Here is a 19,393-nt window from a genome sequence, read left to right as displayed (position 1 = left end):
AATCCTGTGCCCAAGCACTTTTAACAGGAATACTCTGCAGATTAAAATCCAAGTGTTTTTCAACATATTGCTGTATGTTCTTCTAATTTCCAGCATCTTATTGCCAGAGTGTAGGACAGGAGATTTTTTTGTTGCAAAATACACTTTTATTATTTTATTAGCCTTCTATTGATGTTAATTTTGACTGACAATGGCTTCCTATAAATTTGAAATACAGAATACCCCAGAGAAAACATTTCATTTATGCTACGTAGATAAAATAACAATATTAAATCATAACTGCTTGACGTCATCCAGGCTGCATGATCTAAATAGTTTTGAGAGATGATATTTGTAGCTATGTGCAATGCTGCATCACAGGTCTATATTTGAAAAGGCAACAAATTGGAAGTACATGCTTGTCCTAAACTGTATCGGAGGATTTCAAAGAACGTTGCTAAACTACTCACTATATCTGCATCATAGCTATTCTCTTTAAATTCAGTCTTTTATAAATGCAAAAAAAAATGAAAGAAAGAAGTAATGACTTTCATACCGAGCCCCTGCTCCTTCTGGTCCTCATGCTATGTTTCCCGCTGAGCCCATCTTCTTCTTCTTTGACTGGTTTAAACATAAAGGGCGGTGGATCCACTGGTTTATCGATAGGTGGCAATTCCGCGTATTTCTTGAAGTGAATCCGACACTCGGTACACAATAATATATTGTCTCTTCCTCCGTGGTGCCAGTCTTTGGATGCTGATTTTTTAAAAAAAAAGCATATTTTCTACCACCCTTCTAAAAATAAACAGTATGTTTCTGGAAATTTTGCACTACAGTTTCTCAATTTCATTATACACTGTAAAATATTCACATCAAGACGAGTGAGAAAGCAGTACAAGTTGGATGAACTGTGATTGCATCTTTACAATGGAGCGCATGGGAGCTAATGTGCAAGACCATGAAATAAATTTTCCCTGCTCACCTTGCCTGCAGCTTAAATCTATTGTTCATTATCACAGCGATGTCATCCTAGGTGGCACAGAGTTGTGGCCAAGATGAAGGAAAATCAGAAGAGAATTTTTGTTCCTCTTCTATTATTACATACCACTTATTGGTTAAACAGAGTACTACTAATTCCAATTACTTTTCATTCATTCAGGAGATTTGGGCTTTGCGATAATTGCCCTCTAAGTGTGGTGGTGAGCCGCCTTGAACTGGCACAGTCTATTTAGGTAGACCCATAATGCTGTTAGTGAGGGTTTTTCAGGATTTTAATCCAGCAAAAGAATAATGGCCAAGTCAGGATGGTGCATTTCTTGAAGGATCAATAGCAGATGTGGCATTCTATGCAACTGCTTTCCCTGTCCTTCCAGATGGCAGTGGTATTCAGTTGGGAAGGTGCTTTCATACAGCTTTGGTGAATTTCTGCAGCGCATCTCTTAACTAGCATACGCTGCTGCTACTGAGTGTTAGTGATGGTGGGAGTTAACGTTTGTAAATGTGGTATCACATTGGCTTTGTTCTGAGTGGTGTCAAGGTTGTTGAGTGTTGCTGGAGCTGTCAAGGCAAACAGGAAATATTTTATCGTATCCTGACTTGTGCCCTACAAATGGTGAACAGGCCACAGGAAGGTTAAGTATTTGGGCAGGTTTCCTAGCCTCTGACTCATTCATGTAGCAATTTAGCAGTATTTATGTGTCGTGTCCAATTCAGTTTCTGGTCAATGGTAAGCAGAGGATATTGATAATTAGGGATTCAGCAATGCTAACGCTAACAAATACATTGAACGTCAAGAAACAATGGTTGGTTTTTTTCTTGTTGGAGACAGTCATTGGTTGGCACTATGGTGTGGATACTACTTGCCACTCAAATCTGGACTTGATCCACAGCTTGCTGCATTTGTTCATTATTTGAGGAGCTGCACATTGTACTGAATACTGTGCATCATCAGTGAACATTCCCACTTTCGATCAAGTGATGGAAGAAAGTCATTGATGATGCAGCTGAAGATGCTGGGTCTCAGTCATAACATTGAAGAACTCCTGCAGAAATATCCTGAAACTCAGATAACTGACCTCCAACAACCAAATTACTTATGTAACTTCTCAACATATAGAATGCAAGGGGTGAGAGAAAATTAAGGCTTTTAATTTTCTCCAAACGCAAATTAACTGCATTAGGTGTTTCCTTCCAAGACATAATTCTACAATAGCTACAAAATGAAGGCTTTAAAGGAAGCAAAAATAAACTGGCCAGAGAATAGAACAGTAACATGGGAATGTAACTACTTAATACCTCCATTTGCATGCTCATAATTCAAAATAGATTGCACTCTGCTGCCTGGGCAACACTCATTAAGCAGCTGCTAGTCAAAGTGATATTATTATGATGTAAGTTTCCATAACACTGGCAACAAGAGGGCCTGTTTAAGGTTCTTACTGAGTACTGTGTCAACACTGAGGGCAAGGAAGAGAGAAGGAATAACAGCAATGGCTTCTAAGCAAATCAACCATGCCAACAACATTATGAACTGGATACCTGTGTACAAGATCACCTTCACTCAATTCAGACTTGGGTGCAGTTGTACTAGCATTCACTTCACAAAACTAAGGGCACACCAGATTTTAAATTAGTTTAGTAAATACACATTTAAATAAAACCTAGAGACGTCCTCTGGTTCAGCACCTACCAATGTTTAAATGCACATATATTGTCATTTAAAATTAAAAGCACTGTAACTGAACTAGTCTCTCATTACTTCTCACAGCAGGAATAATGAAAAAAACATACTAGTGGTGAAACAATGGCGACAGGCGTAGCCCTTCAGCTCCTGTTCACTATCTTCGCTGTCAAAGTCATCCTCGCTGGCAGAACTGAGATCCACTATGAAAAGAAATGACAAAAATGAACATTTTGCTGTAAAAGCTTATGGCTAATGTTTGCAGAGATTACACTTCATCCCTTGGGTTGATATCAAGGCGTATTTGTGCCTTCACAACTTTCTAAAATGCATAGCTGGTATTTCGAGCAATGCAGGGGGTACTTGCAACCAGATTGTAGTATGTTAATTTTTTAAAAGATTTTTTAAAAATCCTTTATCAATGTTGCACTTTCGCTCATTTATGCAAAATACATTTCTGTACATTGTGAATTGCTTTCAAATTGATAGTTTTATTTTCAATGTAGGATTACAACTGCTAATTGATACTTTACATGCTTCCACAAAATAAACACTGTATTGTATTCCTTCTGCTGAGACTTTCAATGTAGAACATTCTTTATATTTCAAAGACAGGTCTCAAGAACAGTGAAAATACGAAAATGAATACAGTGAAATGAAAACCACCAACAACAATGTCATTCGATAACGGAATGCCTAGGGTTTTATCAAGCTTCAGTGAATGCAGTCAAAACTACTTTGTATTATCCTTTCCAACAGAAAATGTTATCTTTTGTGTTGCAAATTCATGGTCACTTAAAGTACAGAACCTTTAGCTAACCATTTTACTAGTTAATGTATCAGTGTAGGACTCAGAAGTTCTGCCAACTGTGAGCAGTGCGGATTTAAAGGAAGTTCTTCAGTATCCTGTAAACAACTGGAAATTGCCATTGTGAACTAGTACAAAAAATATTTAAGTGAAATAGGCTGCACTACGACAGCTTGTACTTCAGCTACCCTCTTCCCCAAGGTCTATTATGTAGGAAGACAAGAGTAGGAATGTGGTGACAACATCACTACCAAGTTCCTTGCCAAGTCACACTTCATCCTAAGTTGCACATATTGTTGCTCGTACATTATCACTAGATTAGCGTTATCCAATGCCTTAACTAGCAGCACGGTGGAAGAACCACCACAAATGGTTTTTAATGGTTCCACGTAGTGCACCAACACCTTTCAGACAACCTGAATGGCAATATATATAGCATTGTCAGAATCATCCACATCAAAACAATTAAGAAAAATTTGCAACCCTAAATAGGAACTGTAGCTTTATCTTAAACAACTATAAATTCAGGAACATGATTTATATTTAATAAAAGTTCAGTCCTTTTTTCTCTTGTCACGGAGCTGGATTAAATTTTTAGTTTCTTTAAAATATCTTGAATATTTTTAAATGTTCTTGTGATGTGGGCATCACTGGCTGGGCTACGTTTATTGCCTAGTTGCCCTGAAGAAGGTGGTAGTGACCTGCCTTCTTGAACCTTTCCGTGCTTGGAATGTAGGAACATACAGAATGCTGTTCAGACAGGGAATTCCAGGATTTTGACTAAGTGATGAAGAAGAATAGTGATATTTCTCCAAGTTGAGATGGTTTACGACTTGAAGTGGAACTTGTAGATGTTCTCATGAATCTGCTGTTTTTGTCTTTCTGGGTGGTAGAGGTCATTGATTTGGAAGGTGTTCTCAAAGTAGCCCTAGTGAGTTTCTGCAGTGCACCCTGCAGATGGTATGCACTGCTGCCATTGTGCAATGGTAGTGAAGGGAGTGAATGTTGAAGGTGGTAGATAGGGTGCCAAGAGGGCTGCACTGCTCTGGGTAGTGTCAAGCTTCTGGAAAGTTATTGGAGCTGAACATGTCCAGTTAAGTCAAGCATATTCCATCAAACTCCTGACTTGTAGATAGCAAGAAGTAAAAATGCTGGAGTCAGAGACAACCTGGTGTGGACCTGGAGGAACACAGCATGCCAGGCAGCATCAGAGGGGCAGGAAAGTCGACGTTTTGTACTGGGACCCTTCTTCAGAAATGGGGAGGGGGCAAGGAGCGGAAAATAAAGAGAGACAGAGAGGAGGGATGGGGCTGGGGAATGTAGGTAGGATGGTGATAGGTGAGTGCAGCTAGGGACTAGTGGGGATTGGTCAGGGAGGTGAGTAGAGTGGATAAATTCTCTCTCACCTATCCGCCCGAGTTGTACCTTGTAAATGGTGAACAGAGAGTGGGAAGCCAGGAAGTAATTCACTCACACATAATTGCTAGTCTTTGACCTGGTCCTGTAGCCACTGTACTTGTATGGCAAGTCCAGTACAGTTTTTGGCTAATGGTAATTCCACCGATATTGACAGTGGGGAGTTCAGCAACGTTAATGCCATTGAAGGTCAAGAGGCAATGGTTAGATTCTCTCCTTTTGGTGATGGGTCATTGCTTGGCACAAATATTACTTGCAACGTATCAGTCAAGTCTGGATTTTGACCAAGTCTTGCTGCATACGGACAGAAATGTCTTCCGTATTTGAGGAATCATTAATGGTCCCGAACATTGTGTAATCATCAGCAATCATGCCCACTTCTAATCCCGTGATGAAGGGAAGGTCACTGATGAAGCAGCTGAAAATGGTTGGGCTCAGGACACTACCCTGAGCAACTCCTGCTCGGAATCTCAATTCTCAAATACTTGATAAAGCTTTTCCAGCAACTTCTGCTTTTGTCTCAAATACTTGATCTTCATTTATTGAGTTGTGCAAAATTATCTAAACTAAACAGAAGTGATAGCTTTGCTATGGCTCGATGTCAAAATCAACTTCATTCTAAAAAAAACGGCCATCAGAACGTGCCAGGATTTAACCTGGAATGTCATTTGAGCACAGCTCACCAAACAACCAGGAAGCAACGGCCCCTCAAAATAAGCAGTCTAGCTCCTTTGGAATTCAGACTGCTGCACCAACAGCATACACAATGTTTATAACACTGTGCAAATGCCCACACTGACACAGTGCTGAATTTCAGAGTAAAGCTATTGCATAATATCTAACACCAGGAGGGCTATTTAGCCTATAGAAGGCACTCTCAAATACAGAATAGGAAACAAAACTTTAGAATCATCTTCTGTTATATTTAGTCTCCTCCTACAAATTTATAGTTACAAAATTGACGCAAGGAACTAAGCCCCATTACTGGCCAACGGGCAGTATTAAATCATGGCTTTCCTTTTTCCAACATTGCCCTCATGGCTCGAATGCCAACAATATTTAATCAAGTCCATTAAAGCAGTTATTAATGTAATTTTAGCGCTGAGTGCAACAGCTTACAAGAGCGAGTTTTGCCGTGATTGCGACTATTTCTGTGTTCAGCACATTACACCAATGAACAAGTGCAGAACAAATACATTTGTCACTTTTGGTATAAATAGCATTATTACCATTCACTGAAAAATCATGGAAGCTGTTTGAACATTTAATTTTCACTGCTTTTAATAAGTATTAAGCTCTGCAAGACAAATCCAGTCTTTATGCCCATGAATACTAAAAATTACAAATTTATTTCTAGAATTTGAAATGCAAGTGTGATATTTAGGTCTGTTTCATACCAATGAATATTCAGAGGTAAGAACTTAATGAGCTTACTGGTGTTCAACTATTGAGAACTTAAAACAAGCGTTGTGGTTTAAGTTTCTGCCACTGAACTACTTGTAATTTGAAGATTTTGTTTTACTTTAAAGACACTGGCTATTTTCAGCCATCAAAGCTTTCCCAGTTCATAGATGTATCGATTCATAAGCTACTATACTAATGAGAAATCAGTCTAAAACAACTGGCTGTAACGGTTTGGATAATCAGTTAAATGTCTAAATTATGTAGCCCCTTGTGTCATTCTCGGTTTAAAAATTCTAACCGACAATCAACATGACCACAACTTACAGAATTCACCAGATGGTGGCCGGGACGGATTCACTGGGGTTGTTGCAGTACGTGTCTTAATTCTTCTAAATACCGCCTGCCTGCGATGTCTTCGATGAGCACGAGAGCTAGCTGCTTCAGGAGTCTTCTTCCAATAGTAATAAAATGTCACCAGTTCACCCTGCAATGGAAGAGAATACTGGTTCACAACATCATGTAGACTGAACAGCCATCCTGGATTCCAAACTTCTACATCTTTCCACCAACATTACTAATGGATACAAACGTAAGGAAACGTTGTCAAAAAGCCTGCTATAACTTACTGGCTTCCACTGTGAGACACTTATTGTCAAATAGCCAGTTGAGCCTCAAGATGGACAAGTAGCCATCTTCCCCAGAACCCTTCAAGTACTCCCCAATAAGTGATCCTCCTCAGTAGAAGTTGAAAATTAGGTGCAAAGAAAACGTTTTAACTGCAGTAACCAGCATTTTTAATCATTTATATTCAATGTAGTATCATTAATGCTGTACAGAAAAATCTCTTCATGATTAGGTAAGCTTTTCCATTAGTGTGGTTTATGAAAATAATGCTCAAAATTACTCATATTATCCCAGGCATTGAATATTAATTATTTTCTGCTTCAATTTCCTTTGAAAGCATTAAATAGATGCAACACTAAGTACAGAATGTGGAGTGGAGTTTCAGAATGAATGTTTCCTTTAACCGATGTTGTCATCTAAGACCTGTAATTTCTGTCATACACCATCATCATCTAGGCAACAGTGACCTTCTCTCAACATCTGTCAAGATGTGGGGCCAGAAATACAGATTTTGTTTTTCTCATCCAAAAAGGTACAATGAAATTTGAGGTACTTGAGGCTTTAACTGAGAACTTATTCAAATATTGTGTTCTGGATGCTCGAGATACAGAAACACTAAGTGGCTCTTGCTCTGTTCAGTTGATGCAAAATTTGAGGGTAGGGAGTTTAAAAGAATTGAATAACCCTAAGTATCATATGCAGGTGGCATAAATCCCGTTTCAGGTGGGGACCCTGGACACTGAGATGTTGTCACCTGTAAAACTGGAAAATCCTAGGGCAGACTTGAAAAGAAAATGATCCCTGCAATAGTCACATTTTATCCAAACATGGGACTAATTTTCTCCCCCAGCAGTTTCAAAACAGGAAAGTTCCTCTGTCTCTTCATCTGCCTTCAAAGTGAGAAAGAATTGAATTAAGAACAGTGATGCCATACAGGTGGTAATTCCTGGTATTTAACTCCCATGATAGTCATGGAACTGAATATCCTGTGCTGCATATAATGGTAGCTGATCCAAGTTCATTCACTTTGCACTATCTCCTAAAGCAAGTTTCTAATCCACTGACACGTTCTAGCGCATGTTTGCTCGGAACACTACCAAGTGTAAGTGACTTTGCACATTAAACCTCGTACCGTAGTCCCACATGGTGATATGGTTTTGGCTTAACATAGATCATTACAGCACGGTGCAGGCCCTTCAGCCCTTCATGTTGTGCTGACCTGTCATACCGATCTGAAGCCCATCTAACTCACACTATTCCATGTACGTCCATATGCTTATCCAATGACGACCTAAAGTTGGCGAATCTACTACCGTTGCAGGCAAAGCGTTCCATTCCCTTGCTACTCTGAGTAAAGAAATCACCTCTGACATCTGTCCTATTTCTTTCACCCCTCAAATTTAAAGCTATGCCCCCTCGTACTTGCTCTGACTTAATATTATCTCAAATCAGTATAAAAATCTTTGTTCCCTCCTCAAGGTTCTGACTGAGCTGATATTTTAGGAAATTAACACATAATCCCAACACCTTTTGTTCAGTGAATGAGAATTCAGATTGCAGAAGAAAAGGTAGAAATTGGATTTGAAAATCCAGTCCAGATTTCATTTGCTATCCTGCTTTGCATCACTGTTCAGGGATTAAGAGTCCATGTAGGTTGAAGTGCAGTGAATCAAATGGATTAGGAACCACACACTGGTAACCGTACAGGCGGCAGTGTTCATGCGTAAACAAAAGAACATGTCCGTCTGGCTGTAAAAAGGAACAAATGGGAGCAAAATGGTTCCTAGATTCAAAGTATACAGAGTCAATTGAACATTAATCAAAACATTCTCCGGATCTACAATGACCAAAAAAGCTACCGTGAAAATAAATACTTTACTGAAACATGGGCACAAGCAAATAATTGATCAAAGATGCTGTACTAAGAAGTAAACGAGGCAAATTAGCTGCTGGTTTTCAGTGTACAAGCCAGTAAGCATAAATGTTATTGGCAAGAACAGCTTGTAACGATTACCAAGTTTCCAATGCTAAGTAGCTCAGTACACTATTATCTCTATTGTCAACTTGGTTTCCTCTCATATCTTCTGCGTTCTGATTAACTTCTGGTCACTTGTTTTAACGTGGACAACAGCTATTATTAACTCAACAAAATGCTGATCACCTCATGTGAGAGCATATATTTGCTTTGCACCCAATCGTTATCTGTCCATGAGACATCCAATACACAGTACAAGCAGCAGTGCACTTTATACCGTGCCAGGTTTTTACTGCCTTGGGTAAACAAAGGTTTAACACCATGCAGGGGTCGATATAATTTACAACCAAAAACAGTTGTGGCACAAATTATGCCTGTTACATGCATCATAGCTCACGGCAAAAATACAGAACCAATGTAAATTGATATTAATCCAAAGAAAATCAATATGCATTACCAGTACAACGTTTTGGGTTTACAGCCTTAATTGAACACACTGATAATTGTCCGAAAGTTGTGACATAATCTTATTCCACTTGTTTTTATTTTAGTTGGCTTTCAAGTGACGAGTCATTGTACACTGTACAGCGTATAGATTTTTAACAATATGCATTTATGTGCATAACAGTTATACCATTTTGGATATACAGCCAATAATTACTGCTTCTACAGCTACTTTCTGCATTTCATGGATTCTGATGGTTGTGCTAATGTCAATTCAGCAACGCGGTCTTCTATAAATTGCTTAGTTTTTTTTCTCAAACCTTGCTGTTTTCTTCAACCCTTCTCCATCCAGTCACTTGTCTTACCATTAGCTCTTGTACTTTTGTGTTTATACTTATTAAAGGAGCTTTTACATTGTGCTTAATAGTGTATGCAAAAGGCCAGGATCGGAGACCAAATCTGGGAAGACCACACCTGGTACAGACATAACAAGCACGTAATAAAAACCCAAAGAACTGTGGATGCTGTAAGTTAGGAACAAAAACAAAGCTGCTGGAAAAGCCCAGCAGGTCTGGCAGCACCGGTGAAGGAAAAAAACAGTTAGCATTTTGGGTCCAGCAAGCCTTCCTCAGAACAGAGGAAGGGTATGAGTAAGGGTCACCGGACCTGAAACGCTAACTCTGATTTTTCTTTCGCAGATGCTACCAGACCTGCTGGGCTTTTGCAGCAACTTTGTTTTTATACACTAAGCACATAAGTCTGTCCCACCTCCAGGCTTCTCCACCTCAAACTGGATCAGTATGTCCACAGGATCTAAACTCAAAGCAGTGGCAGATTGCAACAAGGTCTTTTTCCACTGTGATATTTCCCATGGTCAATATCAGCCAGTATACTTGGGAGATATGATTAAAAAGATACCTACAAATTTACTTCAGAATCCAATGGGACTTTAGTGTTTCACTAACACAGACTGGAGGGGCTAAGATCTTTGACCTAGTAGCTCATCTTAATCTGACCTGACAATCAATTACAGTGGTCCCAATTGAGGCAGATGCTGTCAAAAAACACGGTGTAATCTAGAGATCAAACTTTGGGCCTTTCATTCGTTTACACTTGCAATGTAGCTTCCACTGAGGAACTTAACGGCATTAGACCACTCAGTCCCCTTTAATCTATTCTGCCATTTAATCATATGATTTTTGATATGCATCTTAACTTCATCTACCCAACTTGTTCTGTTACTATTAATCTGTCTGCAATGAAAACAAACTATCAATTTCAACTCTGAAATTTTTGATGCCAACTAGTATGCATGCTGGGGGATGGAAAGGGTTCCAGAAGACTCACTTCCTGGTAGCTGTCCTGAATGCCCTTGCTCTAATTTTAAGGCTGTTCCCCTCAACTTAATCTTCAATCAACAGCACCTGCCCACCCCCACTCACCAAGGGAATAATTTCTATCAATTCCTATAATCATTGGCCTCAATTAGATCCATCCCTTTTTGAAACATTGGGAGGCAAATTTTTGTTTTATTCTAGGAACCACAGAAGTACTTTTTGTGGAGATCACTTTTTTTGGGACTAAAGACAGGAAAAAATTCTGCTTTAAACTAAGGAAGTTATGTTGAAAAGCATTTGCAGATTAAAGAAAGTTACTAGAAAACACTGAGTTGTATATATAATACTCCCTTATTCTAGAAAGGAGGGCAAATGCTCGATAAATTGGTATTGCATGTGCGCTCGCCCATGTGTGCAAGGCAATTCTGACAATTTCATATTCACTGGCCTTTAAATCAGGACCAGTTGTGAGAATTCAGAAAAGTTCAGCATAGCAACACCTTAACTGATTCCTGGGTGGTGAGCTACAGTTGTGTGTTTGGACAATATTGCAGAAACATCTAGCCTGCACAGAGAAAGCATACATTGCTGTTTCTCTGCCCTCTGAGTGGAGAAGGAAAAGAGAATCCCTAATAGCCAGCTACTCTCTCTACAAATCCCCTGTTGAAAGGAAGAGATGATAAAGATGATAAGTCACCTTCAGGTGACACAAAGGGCAAATTCTCAACAAGTGAATGAAAGACTGAGAAACAGTGTGTCCACAACCTTAAATCCTCTATGAACTGACAAGGAAATGAAAGAAAACAATTCATCTCGTCAGTATAATGGACAAGTACCATAATTATGCTTCTCTGGTTTTTCCCGCTCCACACCTATCGTGTTTGCACCTCGGATCTTTGTGAATCTGTTTGTATGTGTATGGAAATTTTAAGAGGTAGAGTTTAATCTATAGAATTATGTTAGTAATTCATATGGCTTTTTTGCCATTATTTATTGGAGTTTGATTACAGTAAATAATCATTTTCTTGCTAATGGAAAACCTGGTGTGCATGTGCTTTTAATTTCAATTAAACAGCTCTGGTTGGGTAATTCAATGGTTAATTGAAATATTCAAATTTGTGACTACTCTGGGTACAGAGTTTAACGCGAGTAAGTGGATCTGAGTCCATGAAAAGATCAGCCATCATCTTACAGAATGGCAGAGTGAGCTCGAAGGGCCGAACGGCGTACGCCTGCTCCTGCTCCTAATTCTTATGTCCACAGTGGGGCTTTATTTCCAGTGAACTAACCCAGTGGGTTGTGACATTGTCATGACACTGAGGTTTCAGAAAAATGCATTATGAAATGAAGGCATGCAGTATACCTGATTTTAATGAACTGGCAATATCAATGTTTTAAATAAGACGTCAGCTTTAAGAGATTTAGAAATCAATGCACGGTTACAATTTCAACATATTTTTAAATTTGGTTAAATGGTACAAAACTGGTTACACCAACAGTGTGCTTTCATGGTTGCAGAAAAAATATTGGCTTTAACCACAAAGCACAAAGAAAATTACAGCACAGGAACAGGCCCTTTGGCCCTCCAAGCCTGCGCCGATCGAGATCCTCTGTCTAAACCTGTCATCTATTTTCTAAGAGTCTGTTTAAGGAGGAACATTTAAGGGAGATATGCGTGGAAAGTTCTTTACACAGGGAGTGGTGGGCGCCTGGAACGCGTTGCCAGCGGAGGTGGCAGACACAGACACGTTAGTGTCTTTTAAGATATATTTGGACAGGTACATGGATGGGCGGGGAGCAAATGGACACAGACTGTTAGACAGAGGATCTTGATCGGCGCAGGCTTGGAGGGCCGAAGGGCCTGCTCCTGTGCTGTAGGTTTCTTTGTTTCTTTGCTCCCTGCCCGAAAATGTACCTATCCAGATACAGCTTAAAAGACACCATCGTGTCTGCGTCCACAACTCCGCTGGCAACTCTTTCCAGGCACCCACTACCCTCTGCGTAAAGAACTTTCCACACATATCTCCCATCAACTTTCCTCCTCTTACTTTCAACTCATGACTCCTAGTAATTGAGATCCCCACTCTGGGAAAAAGGTTCCTGCTATCCATCCTGTCTATACCCCTCATGATTTTATAGACCTCAATCTCCGTCTTTCTAATGAAAATAATCCTAATCTACTCAACCTTTCTGCATAGCAAGTGCCTTCCATACCAGGCAACATCCCGGTGAACCTCTTCTGCACCCCCTCCAAAGCATCCACATCCTTTTGGTAATGCGGCGACCAGAACTGTATGCAGTACTCTAAATGTGGCCGAACCAAAGTCTTATACAACCGTAACGTGACCTGCGGATTCTTATATTCAATACCCCGTCCGATGAAGGAAAGCATGCCATATGCCTTCTTAACCACTCTATGGACCTGTGTTGCCACCTTCAGGGAACAATGGACCTGAACACCATGTCTCCTCCTGGCTCTTCTGAGCTCTCTCTTTAGGTCTTTCCTGGCTACCTCGTAGCCCTCAAGTGCCCTAACTGAGCCTTCACATCTCATCCTAACATAAGCCTTCTTCTTCCTCTTGACCAGAGATTCCACCTCCTTCGTAAACCACAGCTCCCGCACTCTACAGCTTCCTCCCTGCCTGGCAGGTACGTACTTATCTAGGACACACAGGAGCTTTTCCTTGAATAAGCTCCACATTTCTACTGTGCCCATCCCCTGCAGTTTCCTTCTCCATCCGATGCTTCCTAAATCTTGCCTAATCTCATCGTAATTGCGTTTCCCCCGGCTATGAGTCTTGCCCAGTGGTATACACCTATCCCTTTCCATCACTAAAGTAAACATAACAGAATTGTGATCGCTATCACCAAAGTGCTCACCTACTTCCAAATCTAACACCTGGCCAGGCTCATTACCCAGTACCAAATCTAATGTGGCTTCGCCCCTTGTTGGCCTATCTACATACTGTGTCAGGAAGCCCTCCTGCACACACTGGACAAAAACTGACCCATCTATAGTACTCGAACTATAGTGTTCCCAGTCAATATTTGGAAAGTTGAAGTCCCCCATGACAACTACCCTGTCTCTCTCACTCCTATCGAGAATCATCTTTGCTATCCTTTCCTCTACATATCTGGAGCTATTCGGAGGCTTATAGAAAACTCCCAACAGGGTGACCTCTCCTTTCCTGTTTCTAACCTCAGCCCATACTACCTCAGTCGACGAGTCCCCAGACATCCTTTCTGCAACTGTAATACTGTCCTTGACCAACAATGCCACACCTCTGCCCCTTTTACCATCTTCTCTGTTCTTATTGCAGATGAATGATTTTTTTTAAGGTATTTAAGGTGGCTGAAGAGTTTAAAGATGAGTTGACGATTCCGAAGAGATGGAATCAGGGACTGGGGCAGTATTCTGATTGTGTTAAACAGGATAGCTTCAATTTGTTCAATGATAAGCAATAAAATATTCTGGCTGTGCCTCAACTTGCACGTGGATCACTAGCAACAGATTCATAGGTAGCAATGGTGAGGTAAAACTTTACTGGCATGGAAATGAAAACCGACTCACATTATGAAATTCTTCCATAAGTATTAGCAAGTAGCAATGCTGGAACATTGACTGTGTTTTGCAAGTACAGCAAGTGAAGCTGCTGGAGATAATGCATTGGCAAATTTGCGAGTGGCAGGATTGGATCAATGAGACAGGAGACCAATGGAAATGGGCCACACAGTGCATGTGGTGATCATGGATCATACCTGTAGAAGGCTGCACAGTGGTCAAGGAAAAACATGTCATAGTCCACTATAATCAGTAATGATGCATTAGTGTTGATAGGATGGAGGCTGGATTGAGCGTTTACAAAAGGAAGCGGGAAAGAGAGGTGAACATAAAGTTCTGAGGAAGGGTCACTGGACCCAAAATGTTGACTTTGATCTCTCTTCACAGATGCTGCCAGACCTGCTGAGCTTTTCCAACAACTTGTTTTTGTTTGTGAGGTGAACATAAAGTTGAGTTCTAGAACCTTACTGAAAAGATGTTGTTTGACAATGAAACATTGATTACAGATCAAAGTTCAGGATAGATTTTCTCAGCTATGGAATGATAACTGCAGTTTTAAAAGTTAGGGAAACAATGCCTGAAGAAGGAAACTATTGATGAAGCTAGTGAATATTAGGGAGAGGGGCAGTAGGAAAATGCAAGGGGATCTTTCACCACAAACCGAAATAACATTTTAGAAATATTAATTCATTGTTCAAAAGAAAAACTAACCTTTATTCATTCTGTGCAAGTTTGTTTTTATAGGATTAGTTTTGTTAATAATATTCGTCTGACATTCTACCAACACAGGCCTTTTATCACCCGAGATATGATTGCAAGTCTGCCTGCAGTAAATATTTTTCTATTTATCTGCCCTTCATTAAATCCACAATCCCATCGTTCCTGCACAACATCAACCTGACATCTGTCAGGGTCACCCTATAAAATATACATAGGCAATGCTATATTTAATGACAGCAGCAAGGAAGGATGAAAGATCGACTGTAGACGCAGCTGAAGTGGTTTAACAGGATCATCAGTTTTGTCTCTGAATCTCCTAAGGTGATAACTAAATGACAGTTGCTACAGGAAAAATCTTTTTGCAAAATACAGAAATTGTTTGCCTTGAAATAGCCAGAAAACAAAAACGTTGTTTCTCTAACGAAGCACATAATGGCTGTCAGACAGAAAAAAAATCACTTCTTTAAAGCCTGTTTTTTAATCTTCAAAGAGCTAAAGAATTATATTGTTCTCCATCAGAAAGGAACATCAAACGACAGACAAAAAATAAATGTTTTATGTGGGCTAAAAATTTTAATTTAAAAGACTCATATTAATGATTTATTTCCCTGCTGCTAGCAAAATTATCCACCTTGGATGCTGATACAACCACAACCTTTATGTGTTGAAGAATTTTTTACCCATTTATATCTGTTTTTCTGCAGCTGAAAACTGGTACAGCTCAGGGTGTTGCTGTTAAGAGTTACAATTTCAACTGTCACTTGAAGTCAGGTTGCTGGAAAGAAAAGTGAGCCAGAGAAACAATTTTGCATTAAAGAATGACAATGCCATCTTTTTGTACCCACTTTTTATTCGATCACAGCATACCAATTGCATTAATTTGGCGAGCTTAAATACGTCTCCATAGCAGCCCACATTTTTTTCTCAGACTTACAAAAACCAAAATGCAAAATAGTAGTTTGCAAGTTTTCAGCCACATTTCTCAACTTCTACGTTGTCGAACATGTCTGGCAGAAATGAGGTACTTCTTCAGGAGAAAGGAGAAAGACAGTTAATCTATCTGCAAATGGATGGTTCAAGGCTATTCGTGGTTGTCATGCACTCTCATTCTTTTAGATATAGAAAAGAGGTGGGAATCTTAAAAAGCAAGTTTTTACAGTGTATATAGGATAAATGAAATAACATGCATGTCACTGAGAGAAAGATCTCAACCGAAATACTAGATTTTGTGAATAGGATTTCAAACTCACTCCTCCAATTTTAAAACATCAAAAGTACTGGACATTGGTTAGATGACTACTGGAATGCTGCATGCAGTTATGGTCACCCTGCTATAGGAAGGATGTTACGAACCTTGAATGGGTTCAGAAAAGATTTATAAGGATGTTGCCAGGGTTGGAGGGTGAATCGTAAGGAGGGAACAGGCTGGGGTTATTTTCTGTGGAGCATCGGAGGCTAAGGGGTGACCTTATAGTGGTTTATAAAATCATGGGGGCAAACAGACAAGGTCTTTTACTTGGAGTAGGGAAATGGAAAACTAGAGGACATAGGTTTAGGGTGAGGGGCGAAAGATTTAAAAGGGACCTAAGGGGCAACATTTTCCACGCCAAGGGTGGTGCATTTATGGAACAAGTTATAACATTTATAACAATGGTAACATTTAAAAGGCATCTGAATGGGCACATGAGTAGCAAGGGCTTTGAGGGATATGAGCCAAATGCTGGCAAATGAATCTGGATTTATTTAGAATACCTGGTCGGCATGAACAAGTTGGACCGAAGTCTGTTTCCTTGCTGTATACCTCTATGACTCTAAGTCTTGTCTATATAATACAGAACTTCAGTTTGTGACAGTAACCACTCAGCCTGCTCCTAGATTCATACCAATCCTGCTTTCGATTTAGCCACAAAGTAGTAATGCATGAATATCTCACTTTTAATCCCTCAGGTATTTTCCAGTTTTGAATTGGAAGCATAGGAGAGGTTTTTTTTTGTTAGGATGTTGAGAGAGCTGAAACTAATGGCACAACATGAGACTGCACATCACAAACATCCAGCAGAGCCAAGACGTAATGGAGATTTTTCATCCAGATTTGGACTTCCTTATTAGGCTTATCGGTATATTATGCCTAATAGTTTTTCACTTCAGATTAGCTTTAAGCTTCACAAACATCCATCATCTTCAACAGGGTTAGCAATTTTGGCTGCACAGATTATTATTTGGAACAAACAGTGCGGAAGGCTCAATGAAGTCTTCTATAACTTTTTTTTATTCATTAACAGGATGCAGGCATTGTTTGCAAGGCCAGCATTAATTGGCCAGAGAGCAGTTCAGAGTCAACTACATTGCCGTGGGTCTGGAGTCACATGCAGGTCAGACCAGGTAAAGAAGGCAGTTTCCTTCCCTAAGGGACATTAGTGAACCAGATTTTTTTTTCTGACAAATCAACAATATTCATGGCCGTCATTAGACTCCTAATTCACAACTTACAATATTCAAATTCCACCATTTGCCATTTTAAGATAATAATGTAAAAAGATAATAATTTAATAGATAGCCTTTGTAAGAGCACATCTTTATCTGGTAATCTGGCCAATGCACTCATTGAGCTTCAATACCACATATTGGTAGATGATCAAGGTTATAGTTCTTTTGTGTGAATGATGAGGTAAACAAGTAACATTAAGGCGTGAATGTTATTTTACCCCATCTAACACATAAAATCAACACAAGGCCACCATACATATGGTAGAATGGCAAACTGTGGAAATATTCCTACACAATCAGATGGTATTGAGGATTCTGTACAATACTTTGGGGAGTGCTTTACTAAGAGAACAGTGAATTGTTGCTTGCAACAGTATAGATAATGGGTGTATTAAAATGTTTTGCTGTTGCTCACTTCCATTATGTTCCCAGTTGCTAAGCAGTTAAGGACATAATTGGCAATTTCTTCCTAAACCAATGAAGCCATAATGGCTCCCTCCAATTTTACTGTGGAAATTAAACCAGATGCTGTCATAATGGACAGGATACAATTTAACTTCATAAGCAAATTGGTTTAATTTAATTTTGATCATTCCTTATGTAGTATTTCACTGCAATTCCAATTTGACTTTATTTCTGTTGATCCAACTGTTGCCCATTGCTATAATAAATGTACATAAATGGCCAGATTGATATGACTGCAATAAAAATAAGAAAAAGTATACATTTGAGATGAACTCAAAACTGGTCATTTTTGAATTGGGACAATGTAGAATATTACTTAATATTAATTAACGATAAATACCATATTTACACAAAGATTATTAAATTCTGATTATCTTTTTGACATAAAACAAAGGCTTGCACACAACAAACCTGTTCAGTGTTAAATTCAGTTGCTGGCCACACGATTAAAAGATATTTTTGTCTTAGAACAATCAAAATTTATTGATATCCTTGAACAGTTTATGCCCTAAAAATGTCTTCTTTCCTTCCCTAGTACAGATGAAAAGCGGCAATCTGTACAAGAACATAAACATTTCTCTCAATGGCCCCAACGATGTATTTATACAGTTATTATCTGTGCTCAAAGTTTTAGTAGAACAGATGGTCTTTGTCTCCCTTACAGACTTCTGATGATCCACATAAGGCTCAGTTTGAACTTTTGCCAGTAGCTTGGTCTAAACATATATAAGGAAAATGACTAGATATAGAATTTAACCAACTTAATGTTCAATGCATCATGTACCGTACATCAACAATTAAAAATCTGTGAAGATCCATTTTCACACTAAGTATCTGAAATCTCCCCTTTCATTGTATGCTTTCATGCTCTTCAGTCTTATCATTTCTAACTCATGAATCACATAATATTAAATCTGGTTCATGTTACCCCAAGTTGTGGAAACTAACCTGGCTGGTTTAATATTTACTGTGTATCTTGTAGATTTTCTCACTGCAATCTAGAATTCTCTTTTCCCGGAAAGTGTTAATTCTTACTGGTGTATTCCTGTAGCAACTTGTTCAAGTGATCAATTTTCATTCCTAGCTGGACATTTCTCTACAAGTAGTATCAAAGTCGAAGCCAGCTTAGATTGCTGTAGTCAACTGCAGTACCCAGCTGATCTTGACTAAAATGGCAGCAGAAGGCTCACATGGTTATGGTGTGCTTTATGGAAGCAAATCTGCTGACCGTACCTGGTCTGACCTTTGCACGTGTTTGAAGATCTACAACAATATGCCTGACACTTCACTGTCCTTTCAAATGGCTGAGAAAGAAAATCAGTTCTGCTAAACTCCTGCAGATACCAGTCAGACCTCAAGCAGTTCTTTACCACCACCTCTTCAAGGAATGGGAAGTTAGGACAACATGCACTAATCTTGTCAGTGATGCCAAGTAAAGAACTGTTTTCTAAAAAAAGTCAGCCCAGATTGGGAACAAAGATTCCAAACCTAA

At 39.3% G+C, this 19,393-nt stretch overlaps 1 protein-coding gene across 9 annotated transcripts in view; it reads right to left on the bottom strand.

The window, feature by feature from the left end:
* The window catches only part of rerea (arginine-glutamic acid dipeptide (RE) repeats a), a 685,623-nt gene that overhangs the window by 31,616 nt on the left and 634,614 nt on the right, over positions 1 to 19,393 (bottom strand). For all 9 annotated transcript variants that reach the window (XM_048561799.2, XM_048561803.2, XM_048561804.2 and 6 more), the window contains 3 exons: positions 6,612 to 6,771; positions 2,770 to 2,862; positions 536 to 735 (listed from right to left, as the gene is read on the bottom strand). In XM_048561799.2, the coding sequence (XP_048417756.1) occupies positions 536 to 735; positions 2,770 to 2,862; positions 6,612 to 6,771 (453 nt within the window). The remainder of the gene's footprint in view (positions 1 to 535; positions 736 to 2,769; positions 2,863 to 6,611; positions 6,772 to 19,393) is intronic.

This window comes from Stegostoma tigrinum, chromosome 28, assembly GCF_030684315.1.
Source record: "Stegostoma tigrinum isolate sSteTig4 chromosome 28, sSteTig4.hap1, whole genome shotgun sequence".
In the NCBI taxonomy this organism is placed as follows: domain Eukaryota; kingdom Metazoa; phylum Chordata; class Chondrichthyes; order Orectolobiformes; family Stegostomatidae; genus Stegostoma; species Stegostoma tigrinum.
Note: the sequence above shows the minus strand (reverse complement) of the source record. Positions and strands in the feature narration are given on the sequence as shown.